Genomic DNA, 21,079 nt, shown 5'->3' with positions numbered 1-21,079 from the left:
ACAAGAGACAAAGAAGGACATTACATAATGACCAAGGGATCAATCTTATATAACAATTGTAAATAGCTATGCACCCAATATAGAAGTGCTATATACATAAAGCAAATATTAACAGACACAAAGGGAGAAACTGACAGTAACACAATATGAGTAGGGGAATTTAATACCCCACGTATATCAATAGACAGATTATCAAGACAGAAGATCAATAAGGAAACACTGGCCTTTAGTGACACATTAGACCAAATGAACTTAATAGATATTTAGAACATTCCATCCAAAGCAGCAGAATACACATTTGATTCAAGTGTAAATGGAACATTTTCTAGCACAGATCACATGATATGCCACAAAACAAGATTCAATAAATTTAAGAAAATTGAAATCATATCAAGCACCTTTTCCAACCACAACCCTATGAGACTAGAAATCAACCACAAGAAAAGAACTGCAAAAAACACAAAGATGTGGAGGCTAAATAATATTTTGCTAAACAACCAATGGGTCACCAAAGACAAAGAAGAATCAAAAAATACTTGGAAACAAATGAAAACAAAAACAGAATGATCCAAAAATCTATTGGAGGCAGCAAAAGCAGTTCTAAGTGGAAAGATTACAGTGATACATGCTTACCTCAGAAAACAAGAAAAATTGCAAATAAACAACCTAACCCTACACCTAAAGGAACTTAGAAAAAGAACAGCAAACAAAACCCAAAGTTGGTAGAAGGAAAGAAATAATAAAGATCAGAGCAGAAATAAACAAAATAGAGACATAGAAAAAATAGAAAAAGATCACTGAAAACAAGAGCTGGTTCTTTGAAAAGATAAACAAAACTGAAAAAACTTTAGCCAGACTTACCACAAAAGAAAGAGAGAGGGCTCAAATCAATAAAATAAAAAATGAAACCAGAGACAATACAACTAATACCAAAGAAGTACAAAGAATCATAAAAGACTACCATGAACAACTACACACCAACAAATTGGACAAGCTAGAAGAAATGGATAAATTCCTAGAAACATATAACCTTCCAAGACTGAATCATGAAGAAATAAAAAATCTTGTTTTTTATTTCAGACCAATTACTAGTAAGGAGACTGAATCAGTAATCAAATACCTCCCAAAAGGGCTTCCCTGGTAGTGCAGTGGTTAAGAATCCACCTGCCAAAGCAGGGGACACAGGTTCGAGCCCTGGTCCAGGAAGATCCACATGCCGTGAAGCAACTAAGCCCATGGGCCACAACTACTGAGCCTGCGCCCTAGAGCTCGTGAGCCACAACTACTGAACCCGCGTGCCACAACTACTGAAGCCCGTGCACCTAGAGCCCATGCTCCACAAGAGAAGCCACTGCAATGAGAACCCTACACACCTCAACAAAAAGTAGCTCCCACTCGCCGCAACTAGAGAAAGCCCGTGCACAGCCAAAAATAAATAATTTTTTTTAAAAAATTAACAAAAAAACCTCCCGAAAAACAAAAGTCCAGGACCAGATGGCTTCACTGACAAATTCTACTAAACCTTCAAAGAAAAATTAATACCAATCCTCCTCAAACTTTTCCAGAAAATGGAAGAGTAAGGAAGCTTCTGAACTCATTCCATGTGGCCAGCATCAACCTGATTCCAAAACCAGGCAAAAACCATATGATCATCTCAATGAATGCAGAAATAACTTTTGACAAAATTCAACATCCATTTATGTTTTACCATAAATGGATGGGTATGGAGGGAACATACCTCAACATAATAAAGGCCATATATGATAAGCCCACAGCTCACATCATACTCAACAGTGAAAAACTGAAAGCACTTCCTCTAAGATCAGGAACAAGACAAAGATGTCCACTCTCCCAGTTTTATTCAACATAGTATTGGAAGTCGTAACCACAGCAATCAGACCAAAAAAATGAAATAAAAAGAATACAAACTGGAAAGGAAGAAGGAAAACTGTCACTGTTGGCAGATGACATGATACTATACTTAGAAAATCCTCCTGCAGTATAAAAAAACAAACAAACAAAAAAACAACTACTACTAAACTTTCTTTGGGTTATTTGTATGGAAATATGTTAATATAAATGTTTCAGGCATTACATGAAAAAAAAAGAAAGAAAATCCTAAAGACAGCACCAAAATTACTCATCAATGAATTTGGTAAAGTCAAAGGGTACAGAATTAATATACAGAAATTTGTTGCATTTCTATACACTAACAACAAACTATAAGAGAGGAATTGAGTATACAATCCCATTTACCATCACATCAAAAAGAATAAAATACCTAGGAATAAATCTAACTAAGGAGGGAAAATACCTGTACATGGAAAACTATAAGACACTGATGAAAGAAACTGGAGACAACACAAACAAATGTAAACAGATACTGTGTTCATAGATAGGACTAACATTGTTAGAATGACCATACTACTCAAGGCAATCTACAGATTCAGTGCAATCCATATCAAAATACTAATGGCATATTTCACAGAACTAGAACAAATAATTCTAAAATTTGTATGGAAACACAAAAGACCCCAAATAGTGAAAACAATCTTGAGAAAGAAGAATAGTGCTATAGGTATCATGCGCCCAGACTTCAGACTGTACTACAAAGCTAGCCATCAAAACAGTATGGTACTGGCACAAAAACGGACACATATATCAATAGAACAGAATAGTGAGCCCAGAAATAAACCCACACACTTATGGTCAATTACGCCACAGCAAAGGAGGCAAGAATATACAGTGGAGAAAAGACACACTCTTCAATGAATGGTACTGGGAAAACTGGACAGCTACATGTAAAACAATGAAATTAGAACATTTTCTCACACCAGTTACAAAAATAAACTCAAACTGGATTAAGGACCTAAATGTAAGACCAGAAACCATAAAATTCCTAGAGGAAAACATAGGCAAAATACTGACATAAATTGTAGCAATATTTTTTTGGCTCTGTCTCCTCAGGCAAAAGAAACAAAAGCAAAAATAAACAAATGGATCTAATTAATCTTAAAAGCTTCTGCATAGCAAAAGAAACCATAAACACAATGAAAAGACAGCCTACTGATTGGGAGAAAATATTTGCAAATGATACGACCGATAAGAGGTTAATATACAAAAATATATAAACAGCTCATACAACTCAATACAGAAAAAACAAACAACCCAATCAAAAAATGGGGAGGAGGGCTTCCCTGGTGGCACAGTGGTTGAGAGTCCACCTGCCGATGCAGGAGACACGGGTTCGTGCCCCAGTCCAGGAAGATCCCACATGCCGCGAAGCGGCTGGGCCTGTGAGCCATGGCCGCTGAGCCTGCGTGTCCGGAGCCTGTGCTCTGCAATGGGAGAGGCCACAACAGTGAGAGGCCTGCGTACCGCAAAAAAAAAAAAAAAATGGGGAGGAAACCTGAATAGACATTTTTCGAAATAAGACATACAGATGACCAACAGGCATATGAAAATATACTCAATGTTGTTGATCATCAGGAATGCAAATCAAAACCACAATGAGGTATCACCTCACATCTGTCAGAATGACTATATTCAAAACGACCACAAAGAGTAACTGTTGGCAAGGATGTGGAGAAAAAGGGAACCCTCCTACAGTGTTGGTGGTAATGTAAATTGATGCGGCCACTATAGAAAACAGGATGGAGGTGCCTCAAAAAAAAAACTAAAAATAGAACTATAAGACCTGGCAATTCCACTCCTGGGTATATATCCAAAGAAAATAAAAACACTAATTCGAAAAGATACATGCACCCCAATGTTCACTGCAGCATTATTTACAAGAGCAAAGATGTGGAAGCAACCTAAGTGTCAATCAACAGATGAATGGATAAAGAAGATGTGGTATATATATATATTTATATATATATATATGCAATGGAATATTAATTGCCCATAAAAGTATGAAATTTTGCCATTTGCAACACATGGATGGACTTGGGGGGTATTATGCTTAGTGAAATAAGTCAGACAGAGAAAGACAAATACTCTATATGTTATCATTTATATGTGTAGTCTAAAAAATGAAACAAATGGATGAATAGAACAGAACAGAAACAGACTCACAGATATAGAGAACTATTGGTTACTCGTGGGGAGAGGGAAGGAGCAAAGTGCAACATAGGGACAGCAGATTAAGAAGTACAAAGGACTATGTATAAAATAAATAAGCCACAAGGCTATACTGTAGAGCACAGGGAATATAGCCAATATTCTATAATAACTTGCAATGGAGTATACTCTATAAAATTTTGAATCACTATATTGTACGCCTGAAACTAATATTGTAGATCAACTATACCTCAATAAAAATAGATAAATAATAAATTAAATTAAATATTTTTTTAAAAAAATAAACTTACTTAGAACTCAAAGTCTCCTTTTCCCATAGGCACAAAATCCTCTGAGTGAAACAAAGCAACCACAATCACAAATACGGCTGGTAAGTTCAGACTGGGGGGGAACACCCAAACACATGACGATTAATGACAATTCCTCAAATACAATTAGGAGCTATCAAGAACCTGCAGAATCCGGTGCCCTGTTGGCATCTCTGGTATGCTAAACCCACAAACCAAAAAACATTTCAACATGCCTCTATTTCAGAAAGAAGATCCTTCTCCACAAAACACTGCATCACCAGACAGCTTCAGAGAAAGGTATGCAGTGAGAGGGAGAGAGAGAGCAGGGGGTGAGAGAGTAAGATGAGGGAAAGCGGGTGGGAGAGAGGGGAAGAGAGAATGGGGGAGCACTTCTAGAATTCACCCGTGCAAGCTGTTGAGATGAAGGAACACGGTTTTGAGGTTCAGCTAGAACTAATTTCTTTAGGTTTTGCAAAAGTTCAACTCTCCAGCACTTCAATTCCAACTCTTAGTATTTCCCCTTAAAAATAACAATGAGAGGGCTTCCCCGGTGGCGCAGTGGTTGAGAGTCCGCCTGCCGATGCAGGGCACGCGGGTTCGTGCCTGGGTCCGGGAAGATCCCACATGCTGCAGAGCGGCTGGGCCCGTGAGCCATGGCCGCTGAGCCTGCGCGTCCAGAGCCTGTGCTCCGCAACGGGAGAGGCCGCAACAGTGAGAGGCCCGCGTACCGCAAAAACAAAAATAAATAAATAACAATGAGAGGGGAAGGGTGGAGAGGCCTTTCCAATTAGATCTATGAAATGAACTAGAACTTATATTTGGAAAGTTTTCTGATAAATGGAAAATGGCTTGGACCTGAGATAACTTACGCACTCTCACGTGTGGCATCCATTACAGGAGAAAGACTTCAAATGCGTGGTTGCAGCAATCAAGGCCACAAACAAAAGACATTCAAGAGAACAGCAGTTGGAGCAAAAGTTCTCAGTGATACATACCTTAGTTCCTAAACGGTGACACCCCCAGGAGGTGGTGACCCTCTCCTCGAATGCACTGTCCTCCCAGAGTTTAGAAGGCAGACAAATTCTTACGCTGCAATCATACTCTGAACTCCTTTCCGAAGAACGTAGGGTCATTTACGGGAAGAGTTACAAAGCCTGGGCTCTCCCATTTCTTGAACCGAGCTCAGCTTCAGAAGACCACCGCCGCATCCGCAGACAGGAAGCAGGGTCAGGCTCCAAGTGTCTCTGAACAACATCTCTTTCTCCGGTTTAAGCGTCCCAGAAAGGCTATTCCCCTAGCGTCTACCCCCTGACTCTCATTAAATACTCTTTTCTCTGGTTGGTGTAGATAAAGAGTTTGATCAGGAAAACCTGATCAAGACTGCCGTTCCCTGCAGAGGTGATGAGCACTGATTCAAAGCACGTGGGGAAGGAACTCTGTGATCTGCATTCTCAGCTTGGTTAAGAGCCTCACCCAGCAAAATGGCCTCCTTACTTTACGGCCTTGCCTCATTTTTGACCCCAAACTTTTGTTCATATCATTAACTGAACTTGGCTTCAAATCACGTCTTAGTGAAGGCCAACATTCATTATTACGCCTTAATTCTTTTTAATGCACCAAAATAGATGAAATAATTCAAACTGCAAGTACCATGTCAGCCATCTCACCTGTTCCTCGTTGAACAGACAGGGTCACCTGATAACCCTTCTTACGTGGATTTCTCACTCAATTCCCTTTCCCCCAAGAGATCAACAGGGCAAAAGAAAGATGACCTGACAGACTTGAAGGGGAGTCAGGAAAGGGACATTTTAACACTCAGCTGGGCCAAACTTTCCTGTGGTTGGATTCTCCTAAACAGAAGAAGGGGTGCTTATGTCAATCTCCTTTTGCCCTGGAAAGTCCTCTTAATTCAAAATTCTAAGCAACAATCAGAAGACACATGGCTGAGATCTTCATGCATGAATCTTTCCCTTCCTTCGCCTGCTTTTGCGACTGCACAGCTCAGAACTCGTAGTGAGGTTGCCTCTAAGGCTCCTGGAAAGACTGTGAAGGTGGGAGAGGAGGCCGCAGCTCCGAGGCCAGCGGCTGGACAGCCTCCTCTCCCTGGAGTCCTGCTTGGGTTCATCTGACCCTTCCAGCTCTGTGCTCTCTCAGTGCCTCTCCCCACAGGTATGGCTTTCTCTCACTCCCACAAAGAACACTGAAACACTTACCTAGAGAAGACCAGGAAGGAGCCTGCCAGATGTCATTCAACTGCCAATAAAGCGCCCCCATGGTGTGCCCTTCTCCATGCACTATCTCGCTGCGACTGCGGCGGTAGAATTCAGTTTCTGTTTTGACACACTGGGCCTGCATCACCTGATTCAGGGGAAAACATTACAACACAGGTGTTTTTCAAATGAACTTATCTGCAAAACAGAAACAGACTCACAGATATAGAGAACAGACTTGTGGTTGCCAAGGGGCAGGGGGCGGGTTGAACTGGGAGTTTGGGACTAGCACATGCAAACTACTATATATAGAATAAACAACAAGGCCCTACTGTATAGCACAGGGAACTATATTCTCTATCTTGTAATAAACCATAATGGAAAATATGAGAAAGAATATATATATATATGTATAACTGAATCATGTTGCTGTACACCAGAAACTTACAACATTGTAAATCAACTACACTTCAACCTTAAAAAAACAGTTATTCAAAAAAAGAAGCTCAGTCCATTGCAAGATTTAAAAAAACACAGGTGTTTTTGCTTGAGGTAGGCTGTCTAGATCTGAGAAAATTATAGGCTTGAATAAATTTGGGAATTTCACTACCATTATATATACCATCATTATACTAGATCTGGAACCAACCCCTTAATATGAGAAGCTGTTGTCTATAGCAGCTGGGTTTGGGGAGAAGCTTGGTATTGGGCTTAACAATGGGTAATCAGGTAATCGTGGAAACAGGATGGTGTAAAAGGTTCTTTGCCAATGACAGTGGAGGCAATGATGGAAAACAAAGACTGTGATTCCAGAGCAAATGCTATATGCAGTCAAACACTAAGTTTTGGGCAGTGATGGGTTTTACTAACACTTTCGTGGCTATTAAGAAAATAGTTTATTAGAAAAAAATTCTATAGAAAAAGAACTATATTATGACTCTGATATTGTCAAATCCCTAACCCGTTTCTTCTAGTCAAGCAATTGTTTTTTATATGATGCCTTTTGATAATGTAAAACTTCTTATGAATGCAATTCCTTCGTTATAGCAGAACAGATGGTAAACTGCAACAAAGAGACAAGTAAATTTAGTTCTTATTTAAGAGGCATGAAAAAACTTCATGCAAGACCCTTAATTACTTAATTACCAAGGAGAACCTGGAGAGGCAGTCAGAGCTGCAAGGATTCCCCAGTCAGAGGAAAGGACGGCCTTAGAGTAGGGTCTGGATTTTCACAGAGGAGGAAAAAGAGGGATGCATATATGGCCTCTAGAAGACCAAGTTCAGATGCCTTCCTAAAACACTAGAAAAGCTCCAATGAAGCGAGACCTTTAGATCGAGGAGAGCTGGCTAGTGAGGAAGTCGCAGATGAAGTTACAACTTACATGAGGCACAGCTGTCAAACTCCAGAAGGGCAAAGCGAGAAGAAATCACGGCCCTTCAATAAAAATTTAATAAACACTTACAGTGTGTGTTGCATGCTGGTAATGGTAAGCCCCACCCCCAGCAAAAAAGAGACAGCCCACCCTTGTGGAGCATATTGGCTTGTGTAGAAGACAGGCCTTAACCAAAGAATCACACAAATATATGGAAACTTTAAACAGTAATGAGGGCTAAGAAAGAGAGGTGTGTGATGTTAGGAGCCTGGATAGGAGGGAAAATGGGTCTAGCTGAGGAGGGAGATTGACCTCGAAGTACAGGAAAGAGAAAAAGAGAGAGGGCAGAACACTGCAGCCAGAGAGGACACATGTGGTGAAAGGAGAATGCACAGCAAAGAACTGAAAGAAGGCCAAGGCAGCCTGAACTCAGAAAGCCGGGAGCAATGGCAGCAAGGCTGGTGGGGATGCAGAGGCCAGACCTGGGAAGGTTTGGGATGTATCCTAAAGGCAACTGGAAGTCACAGGAAGCTTTTAAGCTAAAGGGTGAAGTGACCAGACTTGCATTTGCAACAGGCGCCTCTGACCACTGAAAGGAGTCAGGGGACTAGAGGGCATTCGGGGAGACCATTTAGAAATCTATTATAATCTTCTAGGCAAGAGATGATGTTAGCTGTGAGCAGGTAAAGAAATGCCCTTTCCATTCAGGAACCAGACCACTGGGAGCACAGCCGTAGTAACAGGCAGATAACACTCTAAAGAAAGTAAGAATCTCACGAACAGAGTGTCAAGGGTGCCAAGCTCAAAATGACCACAGGATACTCTCTGAATATATTAGTCTAGCACTAAGTCAAGGAGTGAAATACGAAAAATAGGCCTAAGATCTATGATCTTTAACAGTCAAGTTAATCTGCAGTTATGAGATAGGCTGGGACCTGGGACCCCTTACCAGAGTGCTTGCACCTGGACAAACGTCTCCTCAAGCAACAGAACGCAAAGAAACTATACAGGACTAAAACCAACTGCACACACGCACAGTGGGAGCAAATTATGAACAATTAAGATACAAAAAGGCCACAAACCAACTGCCATTTCTGAGGTGTCAGCAGCAAAAGCAGGGTACTGCGCGTGATTCCTGCACGCAGCACCACCAAGGGGCGCGCAGACCACCTAAACTACACCTCCCAGCCAAGCCAGCAGTCCACCTCCAGCCTCACCCCCTTTAAGGAGCCAGGGAACCAACGGCACCTGTTACTTGTTTTCGCTCCCTCATGCTGCAGCACGAGTCCTGATAAAGTCTTGCCTGAAATTCTCCTCTGGCCTCTTATCAATTTCTATGGATTAAGAGTCCAAGGACCCGGGTGAGTAACAATTAGACTCAGGATCTCTAATCAAGTTCCTTCTAAAAATACCAATCTCGTCTGAACTAAAGAAGAAAGAGATTTATCAACTTCTAGGCCTGGATACCTAGGCATAGAGAAATCAAGTCCCTTGATTAAGCGTTCACATGTTTGTCGAGTTATTGTACAAAATCAGTGTTGTGGAGCGATTTCTAGAAAGTTCAGTGAACATAAAGCAGCCAATTGAAATCTTAGTAGAAACAGATCTGAGGGTAGCACCAATTATCAACGCATGCCCATTAGAGATTTAACCTCACATCAGCATGGGAAGTAACCTTTGTATTTGTTTTTAAAATTTGATAATATCTGAACTTATTTAAATCACCTCAGCCCCCAAATAACGTCCCCACCAACCAAGCTAAAATTGGCCCATGGGCACAAAATCAAGCCAGCCACAGTCCCTACCCTGCAGCACACACACCCGAGGCACTGAACAACAAGAAGTCTCTGTTCTCATCCTGAGATTCCTGAAAAATCGGCGAAGTCTTTATGGACGGTGTGTAAAGGGATCACAGGAGGAGAGGATGAGGAAGCCCTCATCACACCAATAAGGAACACACGGGGAGAGGTATTCTGATCACCAGACACTCCAGAGGTGCTAGCCCAGCCCTGACAGGCCAAGCACGGGCATCAAATGGCGACCACCATGGACACTCCACTTTGGGTGTTGGCCAACAATTCTGGAACTTCCAGGATCTGAAGTATCTCCAAAGCCTGGGCCATTCCTGATACACCAAGGAAGCCAAAGGACCTGCAATATTCTGCTATGGGACTTGGTTCAGCGTGGACCCACAAGTAGAATGGAGGGAGGGGCGTCACTCAAGAAGTTTGGGACTGGAACCTGTTTCCTTGGATCCAGATTTATAAAACAGGGTGAATAGGAGAAAAGTACAAATCGTAATTTTGAGGTGGGGAACAAAACACCAGTGTATATCAGAGTAGGAAATTAAGTCATCTCTTTCAGGCAAAAACAAAAACTTCTAGGACAAAGCCATATCTATTGAAACAGTCATGCTTGTGCTCAGTTGGATCTAATCCAAAGGACAATTAGATATTTTACTGATGGGCTTGGTAGAGGTGACCTGCATTTTCTTCACGGTGAATTTAAGCTTCTTTTCAGGGGGAAAACGTCTGATGAGTGGCAAATTTTTTACAACGCTCCAAATTCCTGCCTGATCTTTGTTAACATATACTGTAACTCATATACGTTTATAATTTTGTATTCTGACTTAATTTTCTGTACTCTGACTTAATTTTCACATGTGTACATTTCCATGTGATGCCCTGGCATTTTCTATATATCTCTGTGCTCTAAATGGTTCCACAGTTATACCATAGTTTGATGAATCATTCTCCAATAATTTTTCAGCATTTGAATGGTTTGCAGATTTTTTCTTTAAATACAAGAGCAAAGAACATTTTATGTCCAAATTAATTTCTTTGCCTCTTCTGTTGTCTCTTTTGATAATAATATATGACACATTTTAAAGTCCTTGTTGCATGTTGCTATATTAGGTTCCAGTCAAGAGGCTGCCATAAACTGCTAGCCTCCAGGCAGAACTCAGCCCCACGCAGGTTTTAATTGGCACAGAGCAGGTGCTTTTTGTTTCTTCTTGTTGTCGTTTAATGTCTTAAGTCAGGGCCTGTATGCTCCATTTTGCCACAATCCCCAATATTCAGACTCTCATCCATTTAAATTACCCGCCTGGTCCCTACAAACATTTGAGTTTTCAGTCCCTGAACTATTTCAATTCTCAGAACTACCTGCAAAAAATATTTAAAATATTTATTTCTGTATATCTATTCTAACAATTTCCCAGCTGTAATTTTTTTTTTTTTTTGTGGTACGTGGGCCTCTCACTGCTGTGGCCTCTCCTGTTGCAGAGCACAGGCTCCAGACGCACAGGCTCAGCGGCCATGGCTCACGGGCCTAGCCGCTCCGCGGCATGTGGGATCCTCCCGGACCGGGGCACGAACCCGCGTCCCCTGCATCGGCAGGCGGATTCTCAAGCACTGCGCCACCAGGGAAGCCCTCCTAGCTGTAATTTGCCTTTTCTGGTTTAACAGGTAAACATTAGCAATCCTTTTAAACTTAAAAAATTTTTTAAGGCAAGCAGGACTCCTAAGCCTTGCTAGGAATGAAAGGAAAAGAGCACTAGGCAAGCTCTAGCTAGTAGCCTATCACACCTGAATTTAGTGTGAAAGTGATAACCAAGGCTCTTCAGTGCTCCGGGTTCTGGCACGTGCACCACGCAGTACCCTCCACAGGCAGATGGTGCCACGCCTATAACATGGATCTAGGTTTATCCAAACCAGTGGGTGCTAGTTAGGGCTAAGGAATGACACCTCTGTTCATAAAAATGCAGAAGCCCACTATCCATCTTAAAGGGAAAATGTACAGTCCTACTTCCCTGGGGAAAAAAAAATCTCTGCAACTGCCTCTTTCCCTTTAAAAACTGTACCTGTATTTATAGATTCATGCATCTTTTCCTAAAGAAAGCAATCTTTCTATATGAGAAGGATAAATGCTTAGTCATTTCCTAGGTTACTCAGTCCCACTGTTAGCAGACAAATCTAATTTTAGTTCCAAAATATGCCTGTTTTCAGCAGCTTGCTTGATTACACTTATGAAATCAGTCCCCTTAGAGAAACATGGTATGGGAAAAAGAAATTGGACCAGGACACCAAGACCTAGGTTCCAATTCTAGCTCTGCCACTGTGATGAAGGTTGCTGTCTACAAACACCCATTCTCCCCTTCCTCCAGAGTGATAGAGTTGTAGCTGGGCTACATGCTCAGAACCACACCCTCTACCCTTGGAACTAGGAGAAGCCATGTGATAAGTTCTCCTGATACGATGGTATTTATATACTTCATTTACTTAAAATTATCCTGACAATAAGAACCTTCCAATAAAGCCATTTTTTAACTGGATATAATTCATACTATACAATTCACTCCTTTACAATTTATAATTCACTGGTTTTTAGTGTAGTCACAGGTTGTGCAACTCTCACCACTACCTCATTCCAGAATGTTTTCATCATCACCCTCTAAAATCTGAACTGGTTCATCTGTCCCTGCTCATTCTTCTCTCTCCTCTGCTTCTGGAAGCCACTCATCTACATTGTCTCTACAGATTTGCCTATTCTGGACATTTCACATAAGTGGAATAATACAATGTATAGCCTTTTGTGACTGGCTTCCTTCAGTTAGCCTAAAGTTTTCAAGGTTCACCCATGTTGTATTATGTACCAGTATTTCAAACCTTTTTATTCTGCTGAATACATTTCATTGTATAGATATGCCACATTTTGTTTATCCACTTATTGGCTGATAAACATTTGGATTGTTTTAACTTTTTGGCTATTATGAACATTTATACACAACTTTTTGTGTGAACATGTTTTCAATTTTCTTGGCTATATACCTAAGAGTAGAATTTCTGTGTCCTATGGTAACTGTTTAACTTTTTAAGAAACTGACAAACTTTTCCACAGTAGCTGTACCATTTTACATTCCCACCAGCAACATCTGAGGTTTCTAACTTCTCCACATCCTTACTGTGACGGTTAACTTTATGTGTGAACTTGACTGGGTTAAGGGATGCCTACACGGCTGGTAAACACTATTTCTGGGTGTGTCTGTGGGGATGTTTTTGGTGATTCAATAGACTGAGTAAAGAAGGTCCGTCCTCACCAGTGTGTGAGCATCATCAAGTTGGTTGATGGCCTGAATCAAACAAAAGGGGAGGAAGGGTGAATTCTCTCTCTCTTCTTGAGCTGGGACACAGCTTCTTTTACCCTCCGACACTGGAGCTCCTGGTTCTTGGGCCCTGGAACTCTGGGACTTACACCAATGGCCCCTCAGTTCTCAGGCCTCAAGACTCAAACTGAATTATACCACCGGCTTTCCTGGTTCTCCTTCTTGCAGATGGCAGACTGTAGGATTTCTCGGCCTCTGTAATCATTTCAGCCAATTCCTATAACAACTTTCCTCTTTTATATGTCTACATATATCATATTGGTTCTGCTTCTCTGGAGAATCCTGACCAATACACTTACCAATACTTGTTATTTTCTTTTTTTTTTTTAATTCTAGATATCCTAGTGGACATGAGTGGTATCTCATGTGGTTTTGATTTGCATTTCCCTAGTGACTAATAATGTGCATCTTTTCATGTACCTATTGGTCATTTTCTTTGGAGAAATGTCTCTTCAAATCTTTTGCCCATTTGTAAATTAGGTTGTCTTCATTATTGAGTTGTAAGCGTTCTTAATATATTCTGGACATTAGATCCTTATTAGACATATGACTCGCAAATTTCTTCTCCCATCCTGTGGGTTATCTTTTCACTTTTGTGATAGTGTCCTTTGACACACAAAAGTTTTTAATTTTGAGGAAGTCCAATTTATTTTTTTCTTCGGTTGCTTGTGCTTTGGTGTCATGTCTAAGAAACTGTTACCTAATCAAACTTCACAAAGATTTACACCTATGTTTTCTTCTAAGAGTTTCATACATTTGGATCTTTAATCCATTTTAATTTTTGTATACGGTGTGAGGTAGAGGTCCAAATTCATTCTCCGACATGTGTACATTCAGTTATTCTAGCACGATTTGTTCAAAACACTATTCTTTCTCCATTTTATTGTCTTGGCACCCTTGTAGAAAATCAATTGACCATAGATGTATGTGTTTATTTCTGGACTCTCAAGTCTTTTTAATCAATCTGTATGTCTGTCCTTATGCCAGTACCACACTGCCTTGATTACTATAGCTTTGTAGTAAGTTTTAAAAGCAGGAAGTGTTTTAAACTTGTTCTTCTTTTTCAAGATTGTTTTGACTATTCTTAGTGCCTTGCATTTCTATATAAATTTTAGGATCACTTTGCCCATTTCTCCAAAGATGGTAGTAGGAATTTTGATAGGAGCTGTGTTGAATCTGTAGATCAATTTGGGGAGTTCTGCTACCTGCGATCTGACACAATATTAAGTCTTCCAATCCATGAACACAGAATGTCTTTCCATTTCCTTAATTTCCATCAGTAATGTTTTGTAGTTTTCAGTGTGCAAGTCTTATGTCTCTTTAGTTTAAATATGTTCCAAAGTATTATATACTTTCTGATATTATTGTTCACTTAAGTTCATTTTCAAACTTTTTATTGCTTAAAATACAACTGATATTTGTATATTGATCCTATATCAATAGGACTTTAGCAAAGTTGCTAAATTCTTAGTTCTAATAGGTTTCTAGGTAGATTTTTTATGGTTTTCTATATATAAGATCATTCATCAGCAGATATCGTTTTACTTCTTTCTTTCCAATCTGGATGCCTTTTATTTCATTTTCTTGCCTAATTGTGCTGACTAGAATCTCCAGTACAATGCTGAATAGAAGTGACAAGAGCAGGCATCCTTGTCTTGTTCCTGATCTTAGGGGGAAAACTCTCTTTCTTTCACTATTAAATATCATATTAGCTATGGGTTCTTCACAGATGCTCTTTTTCAGGTCAAGGAAGCTCCTTTCTATTCCTAGTTTGTTGAATTTTCTTATCATGAAAGGGTGTTGGATTTGGGCTAGTGATTTTTCTTCATCTATTGAGATTATCATGTAGTTGTTTTTCCTTTATTCTATTAATATGGTGTATTACATTGATTGACATTCATATGTTGAACCAGCCCTGCATTCCTGAGACAAATCCCACTTGACTGTGATAATATAAACCTTTTTATATGCTGCTGGATTTGGATTATTATTTCGCTGAAGACTTCCTTCTGTCTATATTCATAAGGGATATTGGTCTGTAGTGTATTTTTCTTGATATGTCTTTGTCCAGTTTTAGTATCAGGATAACAATGCCTTCACAGAATGAGTTAAGAAGTGATTTTACCTCTTCTATTTTTTTGAAGAGTTTGTGAAGGGTTGTGTTAATTCTTCCTTAAATGTTTTTTAGAATTCACTAGTGAAGCCATCTTTGAGGGAAGTTTTTGAATTACTAACTCAATCTCTTTAGTTGTTAAAGGCCTATTCATATTGTCTATTTCTTCTTGAGTCAGGTTTCATAGTTTGTGTCTTTCTAGGAATTTGTCCATTTCATTTAGGATATATCACTTGTCACAGAATTGTTTACAGCATTCCCTTATCACCCTTTTTATTTCTGTAAGGTCAATAGTAATGTTCCCTCTTTCATTCCTGATTTAGTAAATTGAGTCTCCTCTCTTATTTTCTTGGCCAAGCTAGCTAAATGTTTTTCAATTTTGTTGATCTTTTCGAAGAATTAACTTTTGGCTTTGTTCATATTCTCTATTGTGCCAAATTTCTGAAGTCTTCTTTACTTAACTGTTAAAAATGGATGTTATAATTCAACCAACCACCTCAGTAGTTATAGAATTTCCCTTATCTCAATTGCGAAGAGATTTAATATTATAGTTTTAAAAGCAGAAACCTGCTCCGTTCATTGCCCTAAGAACTTGGGAAAAATACTTAACCTTTCTGAGCCTCTGTTTCCTCATGTCTAAAATGGAAACAGTAACAGAGATGTCTAGAGATGTTAGATTACATGAGAAGGTATACAAGGCACCTTCCTGCCCCAGGGCCGGGTGTCTGAGTAGACACGCAAAGAATGCTAATTGTCTGTTTGACTGTTAAATTACGTGAAGCATATAAACATAATACACTAGTGTATAATATACGATGTTACTAATCTTACCTTCATTCCCCTCCTTTACCCACCCTACCCCCAACTTACAAGCTCAGCATGGCCTGGATCCCCATCACATCTCAGTGCTGTTTACCAAACAAGACACTGTTCCAGGGTAGCAGGTGTCATCAACACCTGAGCCTACAGCAGAGCCTGCTTTTTTTTTCTTAGTTCTTATGATCAAGTAACTTGCAACATGGGTAGATAAAATGGATCCCTAAAGACTCTGAGTCTCTCAAGGACATCCCAAACTTCTAGCCCTCATTACATGCTCAACAAATATGTGAAGAATAAATGAAAGCACTAGAGGGGGCTATAAGCTAAGGGGTTAGTAACGACTGTCCGTAGCCCAGCTTCCTCTCTAGGACGCTGGCAACAGATTTGTTAGTGTAGACAGTCCTCAAACTAAGCAGCGAGGTCTTTGTGACACAGCTGAAGAGACTGTGCCTACAGACCTACTAGAGAATGGACTTGAGGATATGGGGAGGGGGAAGGGTAAGCTGTGACAAAGCGAGAGAGAGGATATACACTACCAAACGTAAGGTAGATAGCTAGTGGGAAGCAGCCGCATAGCACAGGGAGATCAGCTCGGTGCTTTGTGACCGCCTGGAGGGGTGGGATAGGGAGGGTGGGAGGGAGGGAGACGCAAGAGGGAAGAGATATGGGAACATATGTATATGTATAACTGATTCACTTTGTTATAAAGCAGAAACTAACACACCATTGTAAAGCAATTATACTCCAATAAAGAAGTAAAAAAAAAAAAAAAGAGCGTGCCTAGGTATGTAGGTTATTTGGAATACAATACAACAGGTTAAAGTAGGAGAATGAAAGGTGGGGCAAGATTATTTTGGAATATTAGAAGAATTAAAGAGGTAAGAGCCTAAGTGATACCTTTGTGGTTGTAAGATAAAGAGAAGCTAGGGAAGGATCTAAATGTAAAGAAACTTACTGCACAGCTTTCTCTGCCAAGATTTTTCTGAAAGTTGCACACAAAATAAATTGCTTAACAGAATGTCTTAAAAAGTGGCACACAGGCAAGTTCTTCAGAACAGTATGACAGATTATGAGAACAAGATCAGGGGCTGGGAGTGGGAACAGAGAAAATGGACCAAAGAAAGGTTTTACTTGTTATACACAGGTGAAAGATGATTGTTCTAATATCAAAGTAGTAAGGGGAAGAAAACTTGTTACCCTAACATTTCCTGTCTGTACTCAGTCAGGAAAGTCTAACACGGAAAACAAACAACAAAAGAAATCATAATTCTGATTTCTTTCATCTCAGATCCCATCTAGTATATCAAGAAGTCCCAAGGTAGAATCAACAAGGACAAGTCCAATTCCCAGCCAATGCCTGATAGGACGCTCATGCTTAAAGGATCAGACAAAAGCCGTCACCAACAAAAACTGCCAATAAATAATCCCACTTCTACACCAGCTCCTGACTGTGTACCTCTGATGCTCATGAGTTCAGAAAGAACAATTATTTCTGTTAGTTCTTTGAATGCGGTTTGGGGAAGTAGAATAAAGTAATGGTAGGGCTTCCCTAGTGGCGCAGTGGTTGACAGTCCACCTGCCGATGCAGGGGACGCGGGTTCGTGCCCCGGTCCGGGAAGATCCCACATGCCGCGGAGCGGCTGGGCCCGTGAGCCATGGCCGCTGAGCCTGCGCGTCCGGAGCCTGTGTTCCGCAACGGGAGAGGCCACAACAGTGAGAGGCCCACGTACCGCAAAAAAAAAAAAAAAAAAAAAAAAAAGTAACGGTAATAAAACGAACAGCCGGGAGGAGAAAAGCCAGCATGAAAAACAACAGCTGAAAAGGTTCACACATGCACACGTGTGTGCAAATAAGGATCATCCTATTTCATGTATCAAAACTGAGACACTTTTATAGAATATTGGCTACAAAAAACTAATAAGGATGAACTGCAACACTTTAAAAGGAACAGATATCAACAGAATCCTTAAACTTGTATTCTGTGAGGTAAGTTTATAAATTACATATTACATAGGAAAAACTTCCTGAATTGATAATATTATAGTTGAAAATTTTAAATTCTCATCAGTTTATCACCTTCCAAAAAAAGAGTCTTTTAGCTGACAGTTTTCTGTTTCAACTTCCATCCAGGGTTTTGTGTTTTCATACAGGAGAAAACTGATGAGAGTGAGCGTGAGTTTGTATAAAAACTGGTACATTCTCAGAGGCTAAGATGCAAAAATTAAAATGTGATGTTTAACACATTACTGCAGATCATATGATTGGGAATAGGCTCTTACCTTCTCTCTCAGAACTTGAAACAAGTTTAGCAAAAATATCACACAAATAAGCAGTTGTTCTCAAATAGTCTTAATGTGTGTGTATTCACAGGTTCATGAAATATAATAAAAATATAAAAATAATTTAATATTAATTTCATTTAACTTTAATGAATTTTCCCCAACTCTAATATTAAAAACATTAAAAGAACTTAAATATTAATGGCAAAAGTTACTGGTTTCCCTATCTATTAAAAATTTTTGTTTTATTTTTACATATCTAGCATTTACAACTAAAGTACATTTTTATAAGAACTGGCATCTTGATGTATATGGGTCTGAAATGATACTTCATCTTTGATTTTTAATTTGAATTAATAAGACCATGATAGGTTTTTTTTTTAATTTTACTTTTAAACCATTTTAGTGTGCTATTATATCTGTTCTAGTACTCTGAGTCACTTTGGTTTTAAAAACTACCTATTTATTTATGGTACCATGTCAAGAATTTCTTAATGTTAAAAAATACTGTATGTATGTGACGACGTAACAAACCAGAACAGTTCCTAGATCGGGGAGGGTTAGCATTTACTAAGAGGGCAAGAAGAATTGAACTTTGTACTTCAAAAGGAGATTTTGGTTTTATGAGGTGCTGGTCATATAAGTTGTTTATTTTTATTTCATCAAAGCCTGGCAGGTGTTTGCATTCCAACTTACCTTACAGGGAAGCTTCTTTTCTAAACATTAGTTTTTAAAATGGGTGATGAATTAATTCCACAGGAAATGACATTATAAACATTAGTTTTCCTTTGAGATAAAATAATACAAGCCAAACTTTCTGAAGTTAAGGGTGATGCATAATATTACAATTTGTTGTATGTTGTGTTTGTAAAGGTTCCCTAAAGTATTAAAATTCAGGCAATTTGTGTAAATTGCAAAAGCAGAAACTGTGATGTTTGCTTAGTAGTATGTTGTGTTAGAATTCTTTTTTGAGGTGTATGTTATACACATAGCAAACTATTATTCAGACTTGCTCATCCTGTATTTTTTAAATAGGAGATACAGCATCCCAAGTCATTTTTAGTTCAGTTAGCCTACAAAGACTTCATCTCTCTCCCCAAATTCTCTCTTTCAAGCCTTCTTTGTCATCTACGTGCAGTTAAGGTGGAAATGTTTACAGACTTTAGTTTGTAAACTAAAAGTGAACTTAATTTCCATTGTGCCCTTACATCCACCATTGGCAGTAGCCAAAGCTAGCTTTATAGTCTAACAGGAGAGACCATGTTCTGCCATGATGAACCGTGGTGCTGCCAGTGGAGTTTTTTCCCCTTTTGATGGTTTTACTTAAGCTACTAAATGGATATACACAAGCAGTTGAGTTTACACTAAAACTATGAAATGGTATTTCCCGTCTATGTCCGTGCCTCTTCAAACTTGGATGTGTGGGTTTTTTTAATCATTTTTCACTTCCTTGTCAACCTCTTATAGTGTTCTAATGATGAGAGGGATTCAAATAAAACTAAATACCTTTGAATATCCCTTCCCCTCTCACACACTGAAGGCTGTGGAGGAACTAGACTATTTCCTGTTGCCAAGACATGCTTAGACACCAGAGTTTTCTTTACTCGGTGGCATGCTACCCCCGGCCTCACCCACACCACCTAATTTAAGAGGGTCCCGACCTCAACCTCTACTGAGACGTAAAGGTAAACTCTCCTCCCTCCAGGTTTTTTGAGCAGTTTTTTGGCATTTCACCAGTAGCCCTCCTTTTTACATGTGCTGTTGTAAACTTCTTAAGGACAGGGATGACGTCTTGGTGATTTTTGTGCTTCCACCTCAACCCTGGCAGCTAGCCCACTGTCTGGAACAAATCAGGTGTTTAATGTCTGTCAAACTAAATGGAATAAAGGGTTTCTACTAGCAACAGCATTTCTCACGCCTCAGTTGTGTAAGCTGGTTGTTTGTGTTTGGTTTCCTCTGTAAATATGTATGTTTATCACCCACCCAATAATTTAAATTATTTAAGTTTTGTTTTCTTTCCTTCAGATACTACCCCACGGCCAATTAGCTCTAGAAAATGTAGTTGCCACCAATGAAAAATTATTTTTTCAAGTTTTGTTTTCTATCCTTCAGATACTACCCCATGGCCAATTAGCTCTAGAAAATGTAGTTGCCGCCAATGAAATGATTATCCCAAACTCTGCCCCTGGTTATACTTCGCCAAACTGAAATTTGAATTTTCTCAATAAATTGGTCATGTCTGAAAAAAAATATAAATTGTAAACATTAAGATAAAAATACTATCCAAGATTCAGGTCAATATTTTCTTTAAAAGTTAAACATAAATTTATCATATAGGGCTTCCCTGGTGGCGCAGTGGTTGAGAGTCCGCCTGCTGATGCAGGGGACACGGGTTCGTGCCCCTGTCTGGGAAGATCCCACATGCTGCGGAGCGACCCGTGAGCTACAGCCGCTGAGCCTGCGCGTCCGGAGCCTGTGCTCCGCAACGGGAGAGGCCACAGCAGTGAGAGGCCTGCGTACCGCAAAAAAAAAAAAAAAAAAAATGTATCATATAGCTCAGCAATTTCACTCATATATTTCTACTCAAGAGGAATGAAAATATAGGTACAAAGACGTGTATGCAAATATTCATAGCAGTGTTATTCATAATAGTCAAAAACTGGAAATAATCCAAATGTCCATCAACTGATGAATAGATAAGTAAAACATGATATATCCACACAACAGAATATTACTTAGCAAGAAAGA

At 39.5% G+C, this 21,079-nt stretch overlaps 1 protein-coding gene across 49 annotated transcripts in view; it reads right to left on the bottom strand.

Moving 5' to 3' along the window:
* The window catches only part of MANBA (mannosidase beta), a 589,447-nt gene that overhangs the window by 484,616 nt on the left and 83,752 nt on the right, over positions 1-21,079 (bottom strand). For all 49 annotated transcript variants that reach the window (XR_009564080.1, XR_009564069.1, XR_009564114.1 and 46 more), the window contains one exon: positions 6,587-6,731. Coding sequence is in view for 1 of the 49 variants with exons in the window: in XM_030845116.2 (XP_030700976.2) it covers positions 6,587-6,731 (145 nt within the window). In the remaining 48 variants the exon portion in view is untranslated. The remainder of the gene's footprint in view (positions 1-6,586; positions 6,732-21,079) is intronic.

The sequence above is a fragment of the Globicephala melas genome, chromosome 5 (genome assembly GCF_963455315.2).
Source record: "Globicephala melas chromosome 5, mGloMel1.2, whole genome shotgun sequence".
NCBI classification, from domain to species: Eukaryota; Metazoa; Chordata; class Mammalia; order Artiodactyla; family Delphinidae; genus Globicephala; species Globicephala melas.
The sequence above is the reverse complement of the archived record's forward strand: the minus strand, read 5'-3'. Positions and strand labels throughout refer to the sequence as shown.